The sequence below is a fragment of the Gasterosteus aculeatus genome, chromosome 14 (genome assembly GCF_964276395.1).
Source record: "Gasterosteus aculeatus chromosome 14, fGasAcu3.hap1.1, whole genome shotgun sequence".
Taxonomy (NCBI): domain Eukaryota; kingdom Metazoa; phylum Chordata; class Actinopteri; order Perciformes; family Gasterosteidae; genus Gasterosteus; species Gasterosteus aculeatus.
The window spans coordinates 10,672,855-10,696,543 of record NC_135702.1 but is presented as its reverse complement, the minus strand read 5'-3'; the positions used below and the strand labels follow the sequence as shown (position 1 = coordinate 10,696,543).

The window sequence follows — 23,689 nt, the reverse complement described above, 5'->3', positions numbered from 1 at the left end:
ACTTGTAGCATCAACACAATCATTGCCATATGTAAAGAAGGACACCTTATATTCAGAAAGGATGATGATGCATTAAGTGTGTTGCTTCCGATCACTTCTTCCCAACGTCATGCCAATGCGAGAAATTCTTGTCCGAGTCAGTCTACAAATATTTCATGATTCACATTGTGGTGCAGTCCCAGCAGCTCGATTCAAAGTTGGGCGATGGTTTAAAATACCTGCAAGGCTAGAGTTGAATACAGCATGGCTGTCTGGAATTACTGTATTTATAAATAACCACTGTCCCAAATCTGTCAAGACTAAAATACACTCCGATATTACCTTGGAGGAAATACTGTAAAGGTATTGGCTAAGAGGGCGGACGCTAGTTGTTTTCTGTATCACGGTGGAGATACATTTTACACCTTAAGACCCGCTGCAATATGCAATGGACATGAACGTTTTTCTAACGAAGGATAACGGGCATTTTTGGCGTAACAAGATGCAATACAGTGTTGTGAGTAGAGCCCCTTGAATTACGTGATTTACAGTAAGAGGACCCTGAACTGTGCTGATTACTCTGATCCAGACAAAGGCTCCAGGGCGCAGCTCCACAAGGCCAATGCCACGATAAGAAACTATTCTTTGTTCAGTCTTTCCATGCCAGCAGGAATTTCTCATCAAAACTAGTGCACAATAACATTCCGCGAAGGTAAACAACAGACAGACGTGTGACAGATGCAGCCAACTAAAGCTGTTGTTGCGTAGCGCGGAAACGCTGCGCCGCAGCTTCTGCAGCGTGCATGCACGCCGCCCTGCTGCAGCCGGGCCTCTCTTACAAAAGGAGACCTGGAAGATCGGTACTTACGGCCTTCACGAAGCTTTGAAAGAGCAGAAGCTGAAGACGAACTCGAGTGAGATCACTGGGATGAGTGTGGAAACTGTGAGCCTTTTTGTTTAGTTAAACTTCGGCGATTGGAGCTGAAGCTCCATGGTTCTCTGGCGAACGTTGAATACACAATCTTTTGATTTTGTCCGGAGCAACGAATCCAAGAAATATGGCCCCTGGTACTCGTTGATGTTTTTTGAAAACTCAACAGATATATATATATGGTCCGGTGATGAGTGGGGCTTATCGATCCTCTCTCACGGTGGGAAGAGCGCCCACTTGTTACAAAGCTTAATATCTTTGTAACTCACAAACACTGACGCACAAATTCCTCGCGTCCCGGCGGAGTGCATTCTCAAGTATTGTGAGTGCTGGCAGCGAGCGAGGAAGCAAACCCCCTCCCGCTCCTCCCGGTCCTCCTCCCTGGCTGCTTCCTAGAATTGTTGCCACATCCATGCATGCCTTAAATGTCCATGCAGCGTGCATGTTTGCGTGCATGTGTTTGTGCGTTCGTAAGTCGGGTTTGGGTGCAGTTTTAGGAATGGAGGTGATGTCTTGAGACCGGCAATGAAAAGAGACATTCAGTGGACTCGTTGTAACTTTCCTACTGATAGGAAATCGGGCCGAATCCCACCAGATGTAATTCAGAAACTGAGGGTCAGCAATTTGAGATCCACAAAATAGAAGCCAATCCTGGGACTTAGCTCAGTGTTGATGTGTCTAATTAGTAAGAGTGAATGCAATGTGATTATTATATTTATTGGGAAGCCATCTATTTCTAACAGCTCTCTAAAAACACTTTACATTCTTTTTTTTTAATACGTTTCTAATATTAGCTTTCATGGACAATATAATGAAAGGTAATGTCCCGCCGTATTCTTTGTGCTTGCAGGCTGGAGAGTGAAATCGGCACCCTGGAGAGCGAGGAGTCTCAGATAGCGGCTAAAGAGCAGGTTCTACGGGCTCGCCTGAAGGAGACGGAGCGCTCGATAGAAGACCTGCAGAAGGTGCCGGGACCCGGACACTTTGAGAAGCTTTTACGAACATGTTGTGTCTGCCTCTATAGTTACGAATGAATGGCCTTGAAAATGGTATGCCGACAGTAAAAGCATCAACTGCTCCGACTGGTTGGTACTGACGTTACAGTTGTGCAGTCACCGGTCCGTCCTCACAGGGATTCTTTTCAATTCTTCTCATCTGTTATCGGTTCCTTGTTTGACTAATTGCATTTCTTTTTTAACCGCATTCATTTCTTTTGTAGAAGCCAATAAAAAGCAGTGCTGCTAATTAAAAACACATGTTAGCCAGAAACAACTTGGATGAATTAACTTTGTGTTTACAAAACGGAGCAGTCAAACACTGATAACTTGGAAGTCGACCTGATGCAAACATTGAAGGGGCCAGCACTGAAACAGCCTTCAACTGTGATTCTTTTTCAAAAGCTGTACCAATTGTCCTGCCATGGCTCATATAGATCTTTTTTTTCTTCCTGTCTGTCCTTCAGAGTCTGATGACCCACGATAGAGGTATGACACACACACACACACACACACACGCACACAAAACACACACACAAAGGAAACGCACTAACACGGATGATGCGTCTCTGAGTTATAGTGGTTTCCGAGCAGTGGGGTCGCTCTCTTTTCATTTCTGTGCGTGCGTGCGTGTGTGTGTGTGTGTGTGTGTGATGGGGGTGCGTGCGTGTGTGTGTGTGTGTGATGGGTGTGTGTGTGTGCGTGTGTGTCTGATGGGGGTGGGGGGGGGGGGAATAATAGTCTCGCTGAGGCACGAGGGACGCCGGCCAGAGACGCGCTCCTGAACCCCCAAACACTCGGCCGTACATACAGACTCACCCATAGACATGTATATACTTGCACACAAACACACACACACACATGCACCCTAAAAGGGCACATACGCACGCGGCCCAGCGCGACTATAGAAGCTCACATACACACACAGACACACACACAGACACAAGGCCATGACTCTGCAGCCTGCAGTCGCTGGCTTCATCCCTCCTATTCACCAACAAGCCCCCTAAAGCCCCTAAAGCTTTGTCCCTGCAATCACTCACAAACACACACACACACACACACACACACACACACACACCTACACACACTTCTGCTGCATAAGCACTGAACCTCAGGGGTGCTACAGTTGCCGTGGACGCTGAAATAGAGATGGGGGGAGTTAGATGGTGTGCGTGTGTGGGGTGTGGTTAGTTTTTCCCCGAACGGGGGGGGTGGGCTTTACGTATGTGAGTATTTGTTTCGGGGTGTGGCTACACATCGCTGAGGTGTGTGTTTGTGGCCCTCACGGCCTCTAACGCCCCGACCCCCCCCCCCGATCATGTGTCATTTCCCCCCCTTTGCTCCTGCTCACTAGATGCCTCCGGCTGCATGTCCGCCCCGCTCTCGGACTGCACGGACCCCGATCCTGACCACGCCGCCTTGGCCCAGCAGCCCAGGACCGGCCCACCTGACATACCAAGACCTGGTAAGACAGAGGGAGGGAGGGAGGGCAAGAGAGAGTGAGGGAGGGAGGGAGGACCAGAAGATTTTGGGCCGCAGCCAAGTCGGATTATGACCAGGACAAGCTCACACGCACATGGAGGGTGGACGGACATGGACACTCACACATTCGCACTACTGACGTCAGATCTGGTATGGAAAGCAGTCTCATAGAGACACAATTTAGATACAGAAAAGGCACACGATTGGTATTTGAATCAACTTTGGAGAATGTGTCTTGGCTCTTTGTTAACTTTTTCTACACAACTCAGACTGGAGAATCAAAAACATCAATTTGCATTACTTTTTGTCTCCCTATTAGTCTCCATTTATTTATTTTGTTGTAGACCACTTTATTTGAGTAGAATTACTTTTCTACATCAACACACTAGATTAGTTGTTTTTAGCTTTGGTTTTGATCCGTTATTCTATGAATAGGAATAAACCCCCCAAAAATGTTGTCTTTGGAAATCTGTTCGTACCCCATTGGTTCTTTCATTGTATACAGTGTTGCTGACTTTGCAGTGGGGAATAGCTCTACAAAATAAAAGCACAGCTTTAGGGGCGCTCTGCAAAATGGACTGTATTACTGCAGAAGCAAATGTAAAGAGTCCTTTGTCGAGAGGACAAAAGATGAAATATTATATAGTCAATCTTTAAGGAAGGCAATTACTGTAAAGTAGCTGTCACTTATAACTCCGCTCAGGGCTTCTCAGGGAAAGTTCGATATTCTAATTTGAGCCTTGTGCTCACTTACTGTACCTGTAGTTTGCAGGTCAAAGATAATAAAATCAGCGTTTTTTTCATTTACTAATTACACACAAAGCAGTTTGACTAACAAACTCAAATTGCAGCTGCAGTTTATCAGAGAACGCTGTGTCCCAAACCTCACGCTTCACCCCCTCCACTCCCCCATCCCACTACCTCTACTGGTTCCACGCCATCCATTCACCCTTCAACCCCCCCCCCCCCCCCCCACCTCCCCTCTCCCCTTTGCATCTACCCCCCCTCCCAACCCTCCCCTCCTAACAGCAATGTTTGCCATGGAGATCAACGTGGAGCACGACCCGCGGACCGGCGAGCAGCGCATCCTCTCCTCCAACCGCGTGAGCCCGCTGGACGCGGCGGCGCGCGGCATCAAAGTCTACGACGACGGCAGGAAGGTGGTCTACGAGGTCACGTCCTCCGGGGGCGTGTCCACCAGCACCTTGGAGAACGGTTGGAGCTCCGCGCAGGTCGACCAGCTGGTCCAGCGAGCCAGACCTGCCGCGCAGGCCGGGGACGGCGGCAAGGCTCAGGTGACGGTGACCCCGGCGGCCCCGCAGGCCTACGTCTCCCCAGAGGACGTCGATGATCTGTCTCCGCCCTCCTGCGCCCCGCCGTCCGTTCCTTCGAGCCCCCCAGGCCAGGTGGTCCTCCAGCGGGAGGCCCGGCTTGGCATGATGCCCCCGTCTGCTCCCATCACCACGCAGCCGGGCACCTCAGCCCGCCCGGGCGGCGAGCTCGACACCCCGACGCAGGCCAGCGCAGAGCACCCGGTCACCATGGTGTTCCTCGGCTACCACGACGTCGATGACATGAGCGAGAGCAGGCGGCTGCTCGGCTTCGACGGCGCCGTGAAGGCCGAGGTGGTGCTGATCGACGAGGACGACGAGAAGTCGCTGAGGGAGAAGACGGTCACCGACATGTCCATCATCGACGGCACAGCGGCCGACCTCGTGTCGGGGCGGCCGGCCACGTCCGAGGGCGCCAGCACGGAACTGTCATCCGACGGCCGCGAGCCCGACAGCGCCTCCTCGCCCCCCGCCGACCCCGACGCCAACCCGCCCCCCCCGCCCGGCCTCACCCCCGCCACAGGTACAGACAAGAGGAAACGCTGCGAGTGCTGCATCCTCATGTGACTTCTTCTCCCGCTACCACCCCTTTATTATTACCCACAACACCCCTCTCCTCTCTGTCTGGATGGCTACTAACAGAAGCCCCGCCTTTCTCCTCCTCCTCCTCCTCCTCCTCTGGACTCTGATCGACAGACACATACACACTCTTGACTGACCTTACCTTATGACCTCCACATCGCTGCTGTTTCGTTTCTCTCTCGGTCACCACGGAGGCTCCGCCTCTGCGCCTCCCGTCTCCCCTGACGACACACGGTTTATATCATCCCCTCGGAATTAGACTGGGATTCGGCTGTTGTTCCGCTGCCATATTGATTAACAGACGAACCGATGGGGACGAACAGCTTAGCCGGGTAATAAATCCAACTAAACTCCGTGGTCAATAAGAGACAATGCCATGCTGTCTAACCAAGCGGTGTGTTTGGACAGCCACATCATTGCCTTTTAATAAGCCCAGTGTATAAGACATTAAAATAAGACAGCAACAGTCTTAATAATCAGTCACTTCCGACTTCCTTTTCTCGATTCTCTCCTGTTGTCTCCAAACCTTCACAGACGCACCACCAACCAAAAACTCAAACCAACCCCCCCACGCCCCCCCTGCACCGACTGTCCCTGACTAGGGCGGAGAGCAGGGTACTCGTTGCCTTGGTTTCTTCATGTGCCTCTTCATTCTTCCTCATTGATAGTCCTAACAAAACCGTAGAGATGATTAGAAGTTGCTATTAGGCTTTTCGTTTCAGTTTGCCGTTGTGATCTGAACTTTTTATCTATTTATTTTCTTGAAATTGAAAAGACCATTGAATTCTTGGGACGGCGGTTTCCACGGAAAACTGTTTTTTTTTTACATTGTAGTTAGTGGTGACGAAACAACAAAATCTCTCTCTCTTTCTCTCTCTGTCATCTTGTCCCTTAACTCCAGCTATTCCACTGCTGAGGCCATTTCCTCCTATTCTACTAATCCCAAACCCAACAGCCAGTAAGAAGCAGTGGAACACCTTTTGGCAGCCAGTAGGATGTATACAGCCAACGTTTCCAGTGTGTCTAACAGGCCATGGAGCACGGGAAGCAAACGGCAGCTTAATGAGCTCACTGGCACGTATGAAAAACAAACACAGGGTAACTACCACTAACAGCAGCCAAACACGAATATCTGCAAGCAATAACATTACTACACGTTTACGGGAGCTTTTTGTCAAATAAGCTTTCAGAGAGAGATTGTGTCCGACTGCCGCTTAATCTTTCTGGCCATTAAATTCCCTTTGTGAGACGGAGAACACTGCCAGCTCATGCTGTCGTCACCAACCGGGCCCTCGTTTACAAGGGTGCTGCAGTCAATGTGGCCTGGGTGTCATTACAACATTGTGTATATTACACTCCTCCTCATTTATCTTGGCTGTTTAGACATAAGTAATCTCACTCATTCCGTTTGAATAATGAAGGCTGCTCTGGGAGGAAATCTGCCCGATTTCAAGTGTCTTTGATGTTAAATGGTCGCGAGACGAGGAAGATGCTCGATCGTGCATCTAAGGAATTGATTTTGAGGAGAGTTGGGGAGCTCACTTCTGCGTTGTACCCTGCAGAAGAAATCCCCGTTGTTAGAGAGAGGATCAATAAAGTGACACGGGCCAGAAAGGTGATGGAAGAAGAAACGTTTACAGGAGAGGCTGGAGAAGCCGTTCGGATTCATCACGACGGGATTGGGTGACGTTTGTGTGGCATTCAGGTGTTTTTCATGGGCCGAGACGTCCCTGGCTCAAATCCACCCTGGGTCCCAATATCAAAATGGTTTATTCACAGCGCCAAGACAACAAACGACAGCCAACACGTCGCTAATCGTCACCTGAGGAGACTTTTCTTTTTTCTTTTTCAGAGTGCGGTACCATTTCTTTCCTTCTCTCTCCAGCCAATGCGATTAACAGTTTTACTGGCCTTGGACATTTTGTAAAGAACATATTTCTATGCAGTGTGTACGAACTATGACAACACTCATGAAAAGAATGAAAGAATGACACGATATTCCTTTGGCAACGTGCAGCATATTTCCAGCATTGAAAGGTTTATGGGTGAATCCGTGCTCTCCTTACACGGCTCTGTGCTCAGCTGCATCTCACTTCCAACTGTCCTGTCCTACTGTGCTCCCGTGTGATTGGCCGACCGCCGCTGTCGGTCAGTGCAGCTTGCTGTGTGATAGGCCGCCACCGGACCCCACCCACGGCAGAGAGGGGGGGGGCTCGTTTCCTGTGTAGATACAGAATGTAAATACGCTCTATATTCTATTTAGTGACAATTTCATTTTCCACATCTGTATAGAGATCTAGAGGAAATTCGGATTATTATGGGCACATTACTCTGAAGTCCTGGGATGCCACATAACGACTGTGTGACCGCACAAATGCTTGTTTGTATATTTTCATTCTCTTTAACTTCACTGCTTTGCTGTGTGTACTCTCACAATTAACGGCCACACAACTTGTCCCCCTCTTCTGACCACCAACAACAACAACAACAACTGTGAACTCTTTCCGGCTGCTACCACTCCACCGGAGCGGTTTGTCCACAAAGGCATCCCAGGATCTTTACGCGTTGTGCAGAGGCGGGATCTCGAGTAGCCGTACCATTGGATCTGCATGGTAGCCCATTAACCACCAACTATCACATTTTTTTCTTCGCCTTTTTACCAAAGCATGATGCACATTTTTACCCTTTACGCACTTTTTCCCTCTAGGCAACCATTGGTTTCCATAGATTTGGGTTAAATATTAACATCTATTTGACTTGATTTGCTTGGGGCAGGAAATTACACTTCATCAAAGATAATAATTCCTGAAATTAATTTGGAAAAAATCCTTTATTAAAAAATATATACAAAATATATACTTGTTTGAATTCAAGACAACAGATCCCCATGAGGTATCGCGGGGGGGCACAGAGATGGTTTATCCGAGTAATTCATTGCTGTTCATCGCCGTCATAAAGTTCATCTCCAAACTGCAGGCCCTGTGCAGCCTGGAGACAAATACAAAATCGTCCCGCTCAGTGTCCCAAAACTGCCAAAACGTATTCTTTGCATGACTGTTAGGAATTAAAGATTGAGGAGGCGATGCAGATGAGTGTATTCTCAGAGGTGAAATGTTATTTTTTCTGCCAGGTGTAATGCACACACATATGACGTTGGTGCCCACAGTATGAAAAACACAATCCCAATATCAAAACCCATTGAAACAACATAAAAAGAAACAGCAGAGTTCTGGTTAATGGAGCCCGACCAACCCAGTTAGCCTGTGTGGATTTGTGTGCGCGTGTTTTTGATGTAATGCAAGAAGCTGCAGGTGAACAACAGACTAGTTGAGTTTACCAGCCCCACTGCCACGCCTGCAGTACTCCTCTGAACCTGTAGGGGTCGCCCTCAAGGTTGTTTGGACTGTTAAAACAAAAAAAGAGCCATTTTCTATTGTTCACACCTCTGTCGCTCTCTCTCTCTCTCTTCTTTTAAGGGTACGACCACTCAGTCTATTACATTCTCTCTCTCTCTCTGATGTCTGTATCCTCTCTCTATCTTTGGTCAATAAAGCTGAGTTTCTCCAGTTGCTCCCCTGCCGTCTCCTGCTTGTTGTTCTTTCCATCTGTCTCTAACATTCACTTTTTCGTTGGCTGCTGACAAAGGGAACACAAGCTGTGCTATCTCTCCTAATACCTCCCCGCCACTAACAAAACACACACACACGCAATCACTCAGGTAAGGTTATCAATGTGTGTGTTTGTGGTTGCATCGCACCCACAAATGAGGGTCAGCTCGCACAACTTTGTGTCGTACAGTTTATGGCATAATAAATCATAATAAATACAACACAAGACTCATGTGCAAAGCCAAAGCCCCCGTCAGAGCGGGTTGGATATTACATAATTGCTGTTGAGTACCTCAGAATATTTGACAGTATTAGACTGGTGCTTATGGCTTTAGATGAAAGCCTCTGAATTTTGGAGAACTTTCAAAAGATGGTCCACTGCTAAATGCAACCCGTCTGCTCTTGCTAAAAGTATAAAACCCCCAAATAAAGGCCCTCTTTCAGCACGACTAGCCATTGCTCATGAGAAATTGCTCCATTGCATCATCCTGCGTCTGTGGGATCTTACGAGTTCACACACTTAGGAGTGTGAGGACCTGAATGGGCAGCTGGTGCTTAAGGAAGAGAAGTGGGTAGATGGGTTGCTTAAAAACCTGGTACAGCTGGATGAGTCTAGATACACCCGTGCAGCGCCCGTACCAGGGCGCCCCCCCTGGTATCAGTGTAAGGTATTGAAGGAAATCATTTCACTGCATGCTCACTCGTCTAATACCACACAGCCATGAACCGAGAAGGACGCCGAAGAACACCAGAGGCGTGCACGTGAGACTCACGCGCCACGGGGACACGGAGGTGGCCACAGCCGTGTTCAAGGACACTTTCGAGGATAAAATGCACAAATGATACGCACATGATGTGTTTACGGTACACTATTTAGGACATCAGCGTCCTCTGAGGCAGATAGCAGCTGTACAATCTGTTGTTGTTGTTTGTCCTAGATGACAAACTGGCTGCCATTAGTTCCATTAAAAATAAAAAACACACACACACACACACACACACATGATCTGGTGAGAGCAGCGACACAAACATGACACACACTTCCCCAGAGGACATATTACCAGGTAATACATTATTATATTACAGACGTCACAACAACCAGCGTCTGAGAACAGGACTAACGGACACACAAGTGCAGACACACACACTCTTCCGGCACAGAGGATGGGTGTGTTTTCCGGGATAGTAACCACAAATACATTTATCTTTACACGATAATTTACACGGTGCACATCACGTACACACAAACACACACATGCATACAACACACACACAGTAAGCACGCGTCATATCTTTGTGATTCGGACTCGGACAGATCAGTGTCACGTGCACCTGACGTAGTCCAAAGGAGGTGGAGTAGTCGGTCAGGGTTGAGTGATGCAGTGTACGCTGTGCACGATTTGTGGTTTCCATCCCGTCAGTTCAACTTTACATACAGACAACCAGAGGCTACATATAAATCAAGAAGAAAAGTAGTAGAGGGTTTTAGAGGTGGTGAATTAAGATGCTGCTGAGAAAATGGGTGAATTATTATTGATCCTGAATAACGACACCTTATTTTTAATGTTTTAAAACACTACTACAGCTGCTGCTGATGAAAATACGGCTACTACTACAGCCACTTCCACTTCTACTAATACTAATACTAAAGCTATGGCAAATATTGACGCTTCTATACCTACCACCTGGTGGTGTAACATTTATTCAGATTATTTCAAAGCAATAACACATGTTAATACAATTTAAAGATAGGTATTATAAGAAAACATATTATTATGCAAAAAGTCCTGTTTCTTAATGCTGTATTGTATGTATACCGCATTAAGGCAGCATTGGCATTTTAATGCTGGGTGGTTTAGTCAAAATAATTAATATAATGGGACATAAAGTACAATATTTGGCCTTGATATATAGCATACAGTAACAAAATGACAATACAGAAGCAAATAACAGACACCTTAGTACAGTATTGGATGAGCAAATGCACTGTCCTTGGGCTCTACTACCACTGTAGCAGCGTTTCTTGGGTGATGTCCATTATTAAGCTACAGACACATGGATTTTGAATGTTTTTACAGTAGCAGGATTACATGTTCCATCCGGTCGGGTTTTCATGAAACTCTAAAAACAAGATAAAAGACCCAAAAGGTTGAGAAACTTGTGAAAATGAATATGAAAGGATAAGATGATTACCAACCATGACAGCGGTTTCAGTAACTCATATCTTCTTTCGTCATAGGTTACGACCCAACAGCGGTTGCCGTGACACCAGCCAATGGGTATGAAGCTCCCCTGTCGACCAGGCATGCTCACACCGCCATGGTGAGTAGTCTGTAAACGTGTGAGCTTGTCTCTTATGTACATGTGATGGTGCCATTCGTAAAAGTACGGTAGGAAGAAAAAAAGATGGCTGTGGTTTCATTTTAATGTGGTACTGAAATACCAGTTTTATTCAACCATGAAGTGTAACGAGTTTATTGGGACCAAATAACTCCCTTACAATACATTTTGTTTTCTATAATTTGCATATATTGATTTAAGGATGTTTCGGCTACAATATAATATGCTACAATATTTTCTATAACTATTGATGTGCAGAAATGTGGTTTTACTCTTCCACAACCACGTGGCAAACGCGTGAAAAGAGAATAAACAGACTGTTATTCACGTGGAGTCTTTAGGTCACATTATCACGTGGCGTTAACGGTCCACTGGCTCGCTGTTCTAGAACTGTCAAAAAAACCCAAAAATCTGTCTCCCTGAGCACATTTGACTGAGGGAAGCCGAGAGGAAACAGAGAGGTGGAGGAGAATGGAGGTGGAGGAGGAGGAGGAGGGGGGGGGGGGGGGGGGGGGCAGCTGAATAAATGAATGAAAGGCAGTACGGGCCCGTAACCTGATCCGTCCCAGTCACCCGCTTTGTGTGCTGCTGGCGCCGCGGAGGACAGCGAGGACGAGAAGGGGAGAAGGGGAGAAGGAGAGAGGAGACAGTGGGGGAGGAAACCAACGCTCGTTGGGGAAAAGCTCGCGCGTGGAATAAAGAGAGAGAGAGAGAGAGAGAGAGAGAGAGAGAGAGAGAGAGAGAGAGAGAGAGAGACAGAGAGAGAGAGAGAGAGAGAGAGAGAGAGACCGACAGGCAGCTCGATGTCCTGCGCGCGGCGGCCGTTACCGTTATTACTGCTGCGGAGCGCGGGCCGCCATCAGCTCCTCCTGCTCCCGGTGTCTTTCTAACAGCCTCCGTCGGACCAAACGTTTTTATTTATTCCCTTCGTTTCCCCGCGTTGAGGAAGGACTACCGGGACCACCGGGAGAACCGACTCCGGGGAACTTAACGCCTCGCGCCGTTACAAGTTACTCCCGGTCGTTGTTCCCGGTCGTTGTTCGGCCGTCGCGGAGCTCCGGGGGGATCCGCGCCTCGCTGCCGCACTCCTCCCCCCACACAGGTAGATGGAATTGACTAAAGTAACGCTTAAGAACGTCGTATGAGTGTGATTTTAATTTAACGTCGGAGAGCGACGCGCCAAACGAGGGGGGTTGTGGGTAAAAGTGAAGCGTTCAAGTTTACAAGTGATCAGTTAGGGCTCCATTCGGCTTCTGTTTGTCCTTTTCATCAAAGAGTTTACAACAGCAGCAATTACACTGATTGGCTTTAAAGTCGCGAGGACACGGGACACTGTCCAGTTATGTCCTGAGAGACAGAGAGACACAGAGAGAGAGAGAGAGAGAGAGAGAGAGCTCCAAACCAGGTTAATGGAGCAGACCACTTGCTGCAGTTGTCTCTGTGTATATTTCCGTCTCTGTTGGCTCCTCCTCCTCCTCTGCATCACTTTAACCTACATATCGAAATGACCTTAACCTGTTTTTCGTCCTCCACGCACACAATGACTCTGCAGAGACAGACTACAGATCATGCATGGAGGCGCTGTGCTGCATGTTAATGTCCTCATCAAATAACACAGGGTTTTTTTTGCAATTTATTTACATTGATTCTGTCCGGTTTGGTTGCCCGACCCTCTTGGGAAAAACCTCCTAGGAAGCCTCAGCACAGGGGTCAAGCGGCTGCGCGCACAGTTTCAGCCCCGCTCCCAACGTCCCAAAATCCCTCATTACTTATTACATACGCAGGACGGCACCTTCAGAGGCGTGGAGGGTACGAGGTGTCACGAATGTGTTTTCGAATCTTTCGTGTGTGACCGCTAATCTGCAAAAACGCATACTCACGCAGTCAAACCGACTCTCCTTGACCCCGTTTGCCCACCAAATCCAATCATGCTGATTGATTTCACTTTGCCGCGAGTGCAGCTGACCGGCACTTTATGAAAGGGGGGCAGAAATCGAACGTGTCTCTGTGAATATTCTCTTGGTTGCTTCGTAAAGAGACAGCTGTTTAATCTTGGACTTGACAGCTTTTGTTTATTTTGCACAACAACAGCAGTGCCAAGAAGAAATGCAAAGAAGCCAGCATGGAAGCATCCTTGCTGGCTTCTTTTCAACCATCATGGCTCATTAAAGAGGAGGGAGGGGCGGGACAATGTGTCTCTTTTTACGTCTATTTTTATGAACGTCTACAAATCTGCATCAGTAAAAGAAGCGCCGATGGGGATTCTGGTCCGATTTGACCGGTAACATTCACAATTGAGGGTCGAACAAAGTGTGTTTCCGCGCTTTGTTCAGAATGGCTCCTCATCCGCCGCAATCTGTTTACTGTTTTGTTGGGTCATCATTCAGAATCACCAGCTGCTTCTGGAAACTACGCAGCAAAGCAGCAAACTGCCAGCTCAGACGCAGTGTTTGCCAATAACCCGGAGCCAGCGCACCATTTGATTAGATAGTCGACGACAGGAAGTACCTGCCACATACTTAATGTCCCATTGTGTGTGTGTGTGTGTCATGGGGAAGTACGTTTTCCGTCCCCACCCCTCCCAGCACCGTGGACTGTGAGAACATTGACAGGAATAACACACTTATCAACGATGTCTTCTTCCTACAGACCTCTCCCATTTCCCGGAATGCACACACACACACACACACACACACACACACCTAAACGCACAAACATAATCACAGAGGTTACATAAAAGATGTTCCTCGGTTCGGTGAGCCTCGAGTGCGCAGGAAGTGTTAAATGGGAGTGAGGTACGGGATGAGAGAGGCCGACGATAAGAAACAATGAGTTCAAGGAGAAACGAAGGGCGCTGCAGGTGTGTGTGTGTGTGTGTGTGTGTCAGGGCTAGGTGGAGCGATGGATGTGAGGCGAGGGGAGGAGGGTGCTAAGCAGGAAGCCTGTTCAGCCCAGAACAGCTCCAAGGGCTGTTGACATTAACCAGGCAGCGGGCTTCCCGAGCTGTTGAAGGGCCTCCTCCTCCGCCCGCTCATTAGAGTTAAATCAGCCCAGTTCAGATGGACACCGAGGTCACGGACACACGCGCGAGTGCGGTTCGAGCTTTCGTGTCGCGGGACCTCGCTGGTTAACAGATGTAACGGGTGTCCCATCAGCTGACGATCAGTGATACAGCACGTGAATGTGAAGGAAGGACAACTTTTAGCTTTAGGGTGGCGCATCATTGGAAATCATGTGAGGGGCCCCCTCACCCCCCCCCAGGCCGGCTATGACACCGGGCCTTGAGACGCAGCATTTTCAACAAAGCCTCCTTGTGTGAAGTGGCCCGGGATTTATAAAAAGCTCTTTGGGCTGTGAAGGACACTTTTTCTATTTTGTTTTTTTTTTCCCACGGGAATGGATGGCAGCTTAAAATAATGACGGGGCACAAGAATGTGTGTCTGTGTGTGTGTGTGTGTGTGTGTGTGTGTGTGTGTGCGTGTGCGTGTCCGCTTGAGTTCGGCAGTTTTTTTTGATAAAGCCATAAAAGTCACCTTGACACCGCCAGAAGAGAAGAAGAGGCCCTTTTCACAAATATTAATCTCAAACTGTTAAAAGTTTGCGTTCTTGTCAGAGGGAAGAGAAAATACACTGCAACAGCTGCTGTGATTGGCTGTCCAATCAGCGGTGGCTTTGGTAACGTCTGACAATGGCACCGAATTGCGATCTTGTTGCAATTATCGTTGATCAGGAGAGGAGGCAGATGTTGACTACGTGGCCACTTGGCACAGAAGCTTCTGTAGAGCCGTCCACTGGTCACGTGACTCAAATGATGACATCAATGTGGAGCTGTGTTGTAACCATCCATTCTGGCTCGGGCATAACGTCCTCATTCATTCTGCCTACTAAGCAAAACTATTTGTTTTGATGCGTCTTCCACAAGGGAACACGTGCTTTTTTATTTTTTTGTCCGTTGAAAATGACAACGAAAGAAAGAACAACCCTGAATTAAGCACTCAACAAAGGTCGCATTCCATATTCCAAGTGTTTGGTTCATTGGTTTTCCAGAGAGGAAGAGAACCGAGGGATGCAGGAAACGTAACAATACAACCCCCCCCCCCCCCCCCCCCCTCCCCTCTCCTCCCTCAACCCCCCCCCCGCCCGCCACGTGACAGCACCCCCACCGCCCACTATTGTCTGCGGCACCCGACCGACTATGTGTCGCGCTGTGCAACCCGAGTCATTCATCTGCCACGGGGTGAAACGCCGCTCGTACAGCAGAGCCAATGCGGCGCAGGAACAGGACGTTATGAAGACGGGACATTCCTACCTTTTAAAACTGCCAAAATGAATTGGCTTGCACCACAAGAATCCTGTTTGCACAATATATTAAAAAAAGGAACGGTTTGATCAAATACTGCAGCAGATTCCGGGGAGTCGGGAGGGAGGCTGACCTCCGATGGGCTCTGGTGGTGAGAGGCTGCAGAGGTTTCTTTATCTCATTCCAGCTTTGGACTGGAATGTCAGATCGGTACTTGGCCAGGTGTTACTGTGGGGGGGGGGGGGTTCTCCTTTGGAGAGCCCAGCGGAGCCTCGGACCAACGCGATCGACGCGTCATCGCAAATTGGTTCCGCGGAATGTGCGTACCGGAATCTGAGGGGAGTTTTTATTTGAAGGTGACCTCTATGATTCTGGTCGACGAAGGTGCACCAGGGGGGGTAACGGTGTGAGGGTTAAGCGCTGGAGCTGAAACAACTCAATACCTAGAATGACTTTGCTCGTCGTTCCGTCATTTGGATGATGTCCACTTTAGGGAATTTACCGGTGGGAGGTGGCGGTGGGGGGGGTGAAGCAGCAGACGGGAACAAATTGATTTTAAAGCTCGCCGGCAGGTCATGTCGTCCCGAACTCTCTCTGGTTTGCTATGTTTGCTTCGTAAGAACACATGAACATCTCTGTTTTCACTCAAGAGGGTTGGCTTACTTCAACCCGGCGCAAAGCAGCCGCGATGGGAAAACCGCTCTAAGTAAACTGGGTAGCTCTCCAGCTCGGGCGTGTTTACCGTCACCGGGGCTGTTTCCCCCCGGCTGTCTAAATACTGCAGCTAACGGACAGGTGATTAACCCAGGAGGCCGAGCGGGGAGCTAGTTAATGCTATAAGTGGGAGGGAGGCTCGCTCTCTCGCTCTCTCTCCCAGGACAACAGCGCTAATGCGCTTTCCAGTCTTTTTTGGGCCCGCTCAGGCGGGGTTCCCGCCGCTGGGCCACGCGGCGAGCCAATTGTGGATCCGCGCGGTCTCGCTCCTTGAGAAAGTGCAACATGCTAATCTGTGCTAACGTGACGGCTATTATTTGCCATCGGCTGGAGTCCGTTACTGCGCGGCAACATCATGTGGCGATAACAAGCCGGCTACTAATTACTGTGGCGGGCTTTTCGAGGGGGCGTTTTGGGAGGCGGGGGTTGAGTCAGGCTTTCGAAACACAGCTAGCTGACATGAGTGTGCGACGGCATCGTGCCACAGTGGAAGTTACCGGCCTAATCTCCCCTCCGCCCTCAAACGGCGCTCACTTTGAGCTGATGATATGAGCCAATCGCCGGCTAATTGATTGGCAGATGCTGTTGTTGATGATGCGGATTGAGCCCGCGGCCAAAGAGAAAGATATTTGTGATATATCTGTTCTAGAGAACCTTGCAACAGGAAAAAGGCTTAGTATGTATTAAACACACAAACTATTGCGCTCTTTTCACTCCAGAGGAAAAAGCTTCATCAACTTTTTTTAATTTAGTTCTGTTGCCGCCGAGCCTCACTGTGTGGTCTCACCCGTGCTCAGAGGACTGTGGGACAAAGCCCTAAAATGGGCCCGCTTCACGCTGGGAAAGGATTACAATCATGTGCTCGCCGGCTTTTCTCTTCACACACAAACAGCCAGGACCACGTCCTTTGAAAGCCTCGGACTCAGCTGACCACGTGTCCTCCTACGGAAGATTTCGCTCCTCCGTGCCCGTCCTTATTTCCTGCCCGCTCATCCTGTTTCCCCCCCGATGGTCCGTCCGATTCCACAGAGGCTCGTCTTTTAGCCTTTCACCCTCCGTTAGGTCAGATCTCCCGGAATGGTCATGACCCCGTCACTATAGAGTCCAATGAAACGGTGGTGCTCGTGTTCGCTGAGCCTTTGTGTGTGTGAGACGATATGAAACTAAAAGGAATGTTTAGTTTCCAACAAGTCCTGCCGTGCTGGTTAAACAGCAGGAGAGAGACGTTACATAAGAAAGGGAGGCTGAGGAAGGAAAGGGAGCGTTGTCGTTATTTGCTTGTTACTTTCGCTTTTTGTACTCGCCTGCGTTTAATACAGTCTCTGTCCTGCAGGCCTCTGTGACCCTGTTAATCCAATGAACTTATCCCAAGTCATGTCCTCATAGCTGTTAAGTCAGTTAGTCACTGAGAATAACCATCGACAATAACGATGAACAAGCAAGGGTAGAAAATGATAAACATGCTACCACATTGCCTTTGCTGTACACAGATGATCATACTTCCTGCTGTGCGTGTTGCCCAGCCTTCCCCTGAGATCCGTTTTGATCCAGAAATAACCCTAAAGGTCCCCTCCACACAGGCGGGGGGCAGTCGGGACTCACAGGGGGATTTAACAGAGGTTCATTTGGTATCAAAGACCGTCTCACTGTGTCCTAACTGTCACGGTCCACCATCCCACCGGGCAGCCGGCCCGCCAGAGAACACTTTGTTTCACTGCCACACTATGAAATATTGTCCTCCACACAGATCTGAGATCTGCTTAAAGAAACCAGTGTAGTTGGTGCTTGGACTCCATCCAGGACCAAACTCATCGCTCCTGCCGCTCCGTGACCTGAACTTGTGTCGGGGCTGTTGATCTGGCTCTCCATCCGGTACTTCTGGAGAGTAGTCACTCTCTTTGACTACAAACCTCCATCTGTGAGCATGTAAGAATGTGTGTGTGTGTGTGTGTGTGTGTGTGTGTGTGTGTGTGTGGATCGTGGCATCAGTATTCAGCCTCGAGAGCCTCGCTGATGCGCCTGTCGGGCCCTTTGTTGTGGTTTCGTGGAGGGGTCTTAGAGGGGCTCCGGGAGGGGTGTCATGAGAGGCTTGGAAGGGGACGCCCAGAGCGGCCATGAGTCCTCCGGGACACTCCAGAGGCTTCGTGGACACGTCTCCGGTCTCTGGCACTGAGGAGGTCAGAGTCCGTTGTTGTTGGTTTGCAGTGGTGTTGTGTGTGTGTGAGTGTGTGTGTGTGTGTGTGTGTGTGTGTGTGTGTGTGACCCTCATTGCACGGGCCCTGCTTAAGCATGCACAGACATCACTTTGCTGATGCTGCACTGCTGGGCTGAGAGTCAAATTACCCAGAAGCCCCAGCGTGGGTTTGATAACACCTAACCGTTAGATTAACCCGTATCTTCTGTATTTCCGTTTGAGATGAGTAAAAAGAAAACAAGCCAATTTTAAAACACATTAAAATGGAGCCTAAGCGGTAGTTCTAGAAGGAAGACGCCCTTTATGCCACACGTAATGTAGAGATGCTTCAGCTGGTCTCCCAGAATTATCCAATCAGTGGAGATTGGCTGCACTCAGGTGTATGCGGCCAACAGAGGCGGCGCTGTGGCTCTAAACCAATCATATAGTTGATGTCAAACCTTTTTTAAGGGGTTCTCTCTGTGTTGCTGTCAGGGGTCATTTCAGTGCGAAACCCCACTCGCTTGTCTTGGTTTTCATCAACTCTCTTCTTCACCACCACCAGTGTCTGGACTCCAGGGGGGATTCTGCAGAACTCGGCATCACGGCCCCTTGATTATCCCGGTTTAGGATGGGGTCCAATCGCCCGAGATTCTGCACATTTCAATATCATACATGTGCAATGTTGTAAATTCGGAGCGAGTCTGGTCTGATTGAAGTGAATTTACAGCACTTCATTTCATTAATATGCCTGTTTTGAGTTGGCTCGGCTGATCTGGGTGTTTTCTCGCAGACTTTCCTCTTGCCGAATTGTTGACCCCTGTGAACTTTGAGCCTATGATCGTGTGCGTGTGCTCTGGTGCAGGTGGCCTCAACTTGTTGGTGCATTTCCTGTGTTGAGGGGCCATTTCCATGGATACAAGTTAGCGCAGCTTCCTGGTTTCCTGTTTAGATACCCTGCGAGCCGTGATAGGCTCTAATCCAATCAGTCGCTTCCTCTACTTTGCAGCATCATTTGTTTGAGTGTCCACAGCCCTTCTTTATATACACCGTGACTGTCTCTAACATCCAGCAGGACTTGAGTGCTTTTACAATAACTGTCTGGAGGATCTAAGAGTGTGTTACCCTACAATTAGAAAGCGTCTTTCTAACAGAACTGGTCTGCTTGTAGTGCGTGATGGGATGTTCAGTGGCTGCGATGCTTCATGTGTGTCATTCGTTTTTTTTCCTGACCAACTTCCCTGATGGAAGACTCCTCTGGGCACTGCACTTTATTGACCAGTGTTGACCCAGATGCGCGCAAATCACACATGGACACGCACAACGACATAAACAAACCGCCACGTACGCTGCTGCTGTCCTCCCCTGTCTGCTTTACGTTTTCAGACAATGACCCTTTTCATATCTCACAGCTTGTCTGTGACTGGACCTTATAGCCATGTAGCTGTAAATCACCAGCGATCATCACGAGTCGCTCTGTGCGTTACGATCCGTCCAGGAAGTGAACCCCTAAGTTCATATGCAATAATTGGGTTACTGTCCCAGTTTCCTGTAAATATAGCAGAGGGAACTAAATTACCTTAAAGATTATTCGTTTCGCAATTGTGCTTTTTGGTGCCGATGTCTGACAAAGTCCCTCCACGTGTAGGATAACAGCGGCCGTGAGGAGCTGACTAACTGAGGAAATGGAACAGGAAATATATCATTTAGTCAAATAGTCGGTCATTTGCACCTTCTGGCTTCTATAAAGGAATCATCCATTGATGAAGTGGCCCTGACACATTTCTCGCTCGCCGCTCCGCCCTCCACCATTTAGCCGCCGCCAACACAATGTGGCTAATTGCTCTTGTAGATCGGAGGAAAGTGTTTCCAGTGCGTCTCGACGCTCGGCGGGGAGAGAAAGTGAGCCGTGACTGGGATCCGCTCTGGTTTCCACCGGCCTGATCCGGTGACCCGTCGAGGCGCACACATCACCAACGCGCGACACGTTCCTTCTAACAGAGTTTGACTCCCCATCTTCAGCGGGGCAGTGCCCGGCCCTCGGAGGTTTTGAGCTTTGAGCTCTTCCTCCGCCCAGTCGCACGCGGAAAATCTCTAAAAACAAACTGCACCACGAGGCAGCGGCTCCCAGGTCATTAACTTTTTATTGGAAGGTGAACACAGCCGGGTTGTCACTCTACCCCTCGGACGCACTCAGCAGCTCCAAAGCTGATGATGACAGGAGAACCCCCCCCCCCCCCCCCCCCCTTCCCCTTTCTTCAGTCATCATGTCTTGATCATCGTCTCTCCGCCGGCTCCTTTGACTCTCGTCTCCTCTGAGTTTGGGAGGTTTGGAGGGAGAGCGGGGGAGAGGGGGCTCGCCCTTACACAGGAAAGGAGCAGCGGGGAGCCACAGGGTGGGTGTTTTCGGTGTGTGTGTGTGTTTGTACGAGGGCCGGCACAGGAGGGGTCTTTGTGGGTGAAGGGATCTGGAGAAACACACACGTTTAGCCCATGACATCACAACCCACTGAGCAGTCGGTAGGAATGTGACTGAGAGAGGAGAGGCTTTGTGGAGGAGAGGAAAGAGACGGGAGGGGAGGAAAAGGAGGAGAAGAAGAGGAGGAAAAGGCTTGGCCAGGGAAAAGTCCGGCACTCCCACACGCTGGAACCAGACTGGAGTGAACGGAGCTAAATGGGAAAGCAGATTAAGCTCATTTGGGGAAGTCACACGGGGGGTCGCAATTATTGATAGAAATATAAAAAGGAAGGAAGCTCGTTTTTAAGAAAACCCTCCATGGATTTACAGACACGCTGAAAATCGATCGGCAGGTGAGAACTCACTCAGCTTTTTGTGCAGCAAAGAAAAGAAACAGCTGTAGAGGAGCGCGTGGGCTTTTATTTAGTTCATTTTCTCTAATTCCATTTGCTGTGTGTTTTGGATACAATGTGTGCTCATTTTTATGGGAGAGACGTTCCAGATGCTGTTTACTTCCCTTCACGGAGTGTTAGGGTTTTCTCATAATCTGGTAACCCCCCCCCCCCCCCTGGCCTCTGAGGCCTGCAGCCCAACGTGTATGTTAGTGTGTGTTTAGTGTGTGTGTGTGTGTGTGTGTGTGTGTGTGTGTGTCATCCCAGTCAGAGGTTAAGCGTTTCCAAATGTGATGGGAAAGGAGACCGAGCATGAGACGGTCACATCTGACTCGGACAGAATAGCGATTGTGTCATTTTACTCGTCGTGACCTTCCCCCGAATTCCTCGAGTCCCACAAAACGTAACCCTTACATGAATCCCTAATATAACATTAATATATTTTAACAAGCTAATCTTATTTCTAGGATCTAATCCAAGCCATTATACAACATCCTAATCCTAACTCTCGGGTCTTAAACCCTCAAATCACCCTGGACGTAGAGCTTTCTTTCTGATCTGACTGTGGCTTGTTGCCCAGATTTAAACTCATAGGAATTCAAAGCGCCGACCCTGAACTACATCCGGTTGTCTTCTCCAGATTCTCGCGAGTGTGTGCGTATGAAAGGAAAGGTAACTCCTGGTCCGAGAGTCAGGACACACAGTCCAACAATCTGATAAGAATTTTAGCTTTTTATGCATTATTTTTGCACACACACACACTTTGCTCCTCGCCAGGTGGACAGTGTCCCTCATCGCAAGTATTTGAGTCCGAGCCTCGGGGACAGCTAGTAATGTCTGGAATGTCAGTTCACCTCAAGGAGAATCAGAAACACACACGGCAATACACACCTCTGACACAAAGACCACACTCACACCGCCATGCACCGCAGCACACACACACACACGCCTTGTATTGTGTGTTGGTGGAGTCGAGTCGCATTGCATATGAGACATTCCTGTACTATAGGTCTGTCTTCCCGAGGCAGTAAAGGGATATCCTCCCCCCTCTGTGCTGTCCTGCCTGCTGGACACACACACACAAACACATTCCTGCCCGCGCAAGCACACACACACACACACACACGCAGCAAACAATGGATCGAACGTAAGAGGGCCGAGGCTCTAGTCTGTGAATGTGTGTAAACACAAGTGACATCTGGTCGTCACATGGTCGCTAACATCATTAACTGGGTGAAAAATCATTTGAGTGTGTGAGAGTGTGAAGAAAACTAAGAGCTCCGAGATGAAAAGGGAACTTTAAACGTCTTTAAAACTTCAATACAGGTCAGTGTCAATCATAGTGCGGCTAAACAAAGAATAAAGTTGACAAAGTGACTAATGGCTAACTGTACTTTTCTGTCAAGGGCTAGTAAAGTTTTCATTTCTAAAGCTTAGCTTTGTCACATATTGATAATAACATTCCCATAACATAAGTACAGCTTCACAGAACTGATAGCATCGCTGCACACACATCGTTACACAGATGATGTATTAGATTAGAGAATAACTGCATCGGTTTATTTTCTCCCTTTCCATGCAGAGTAATAAAAGTAGTCCATACATCGTATCACTGGTAGACTTGTAGATGTGGGAGGCCGTCTTTGAAGAGATTGTGTTATTCTGACTTTCACACCCTTCATGAGAGAGTGGAAGCATGAGTCAGCCGGACCGGTACAAACAGAAACAATAGAGGTTATCACAGGAGTGTGCGGGGGAGAGACAACCGAGAGTAGAGGGTTCCTTCAGTGTAGACAAGACAAGGCTTTTTTTATCCCGCCCCCCCCCCCACCCCGTGTGAGTCCAGTCCAACAGTCCGAGGGAGGAAAAGCAGACGCAGGAGAGGACGCAAAAGAGCAGCCGAGGGGATTCAGAGAGAATTAAGACCAAGAAGTTCAACGGGAGAGAATAGTAGTCGAAGGAAAGAAAATGATCCGGCTTTGAAGCATGACTGCCCACTTTCTGAGCAAAATGTCCCGCTGATTCCTGCAGGAACGCCTCGTGCGGAGGGTTCACCTGGGCGGGATTGTCTGAGAACATCTTTTAATGAGTTGTTAAGTGTACGAGTGGGACCAAAGCAAACACCTCCTCCTCATGAGCCTATGTGCAGTTCACTCCTCAAGTGGTCCTCAATAAATCCCACCCCCCCATACACACACACACACACACACATTCTCTCACGTGTTATAAAGACAGGGGTCAGCAACCCCTCGTGGAAGATACTCGGCCCGAGGCGGTGAAACAGGAAGCCGGTAGAGTGTGTGTTGGTGGGAGTGGGTAAATGTAGCTCCTTGCTATCTGTGGGTGTGGAATGTGTCAGATGGATGGTTCACAAAAGCAGAAGGTCACAGATTTGATCCTA

The 23,689-nt window shown here is 48.8% G+C and overlaps 1 protein-coding gene across 6 annotated transcripts in view; it reads left to right on the top strand.

Annotated features, from left to right (window-relative positions):
- palm2akap2 (PALM2 and AKAP2 fusion) overlaps positions 1-23,689 on the top strand; it is a 57,579-nt gene that overhangs the window by 26,148 nt on the left and 7,742 nt on the right. For all 6 annotated transcript variants that reach the window (XM_078088461.1, XM_078088459.1, XM_078088460.1 and 3 more), the window contains 5 exons: positions 1,761-1,875; positions 2,373-2,394; positions 3,263-3,373; positions 4,420-5,244; positions 11,151-11,233. In XM_078088461.1, the coding sequence (XP_077944587.1) occupies positions 1,761-1,875; positions 2,373-2,394; positions 3,263-3,373; positions 4,420-5,244; positions 11,151-11,233 (1,156 nt within the window). The remainder of the gene's footprint in view (positions 1-1,760; positions 1,876-2,372; positions 2,395-3,262; positions 3,374-4,419; positions 5,245-11,150; positions 11,234-23,689) is intronic.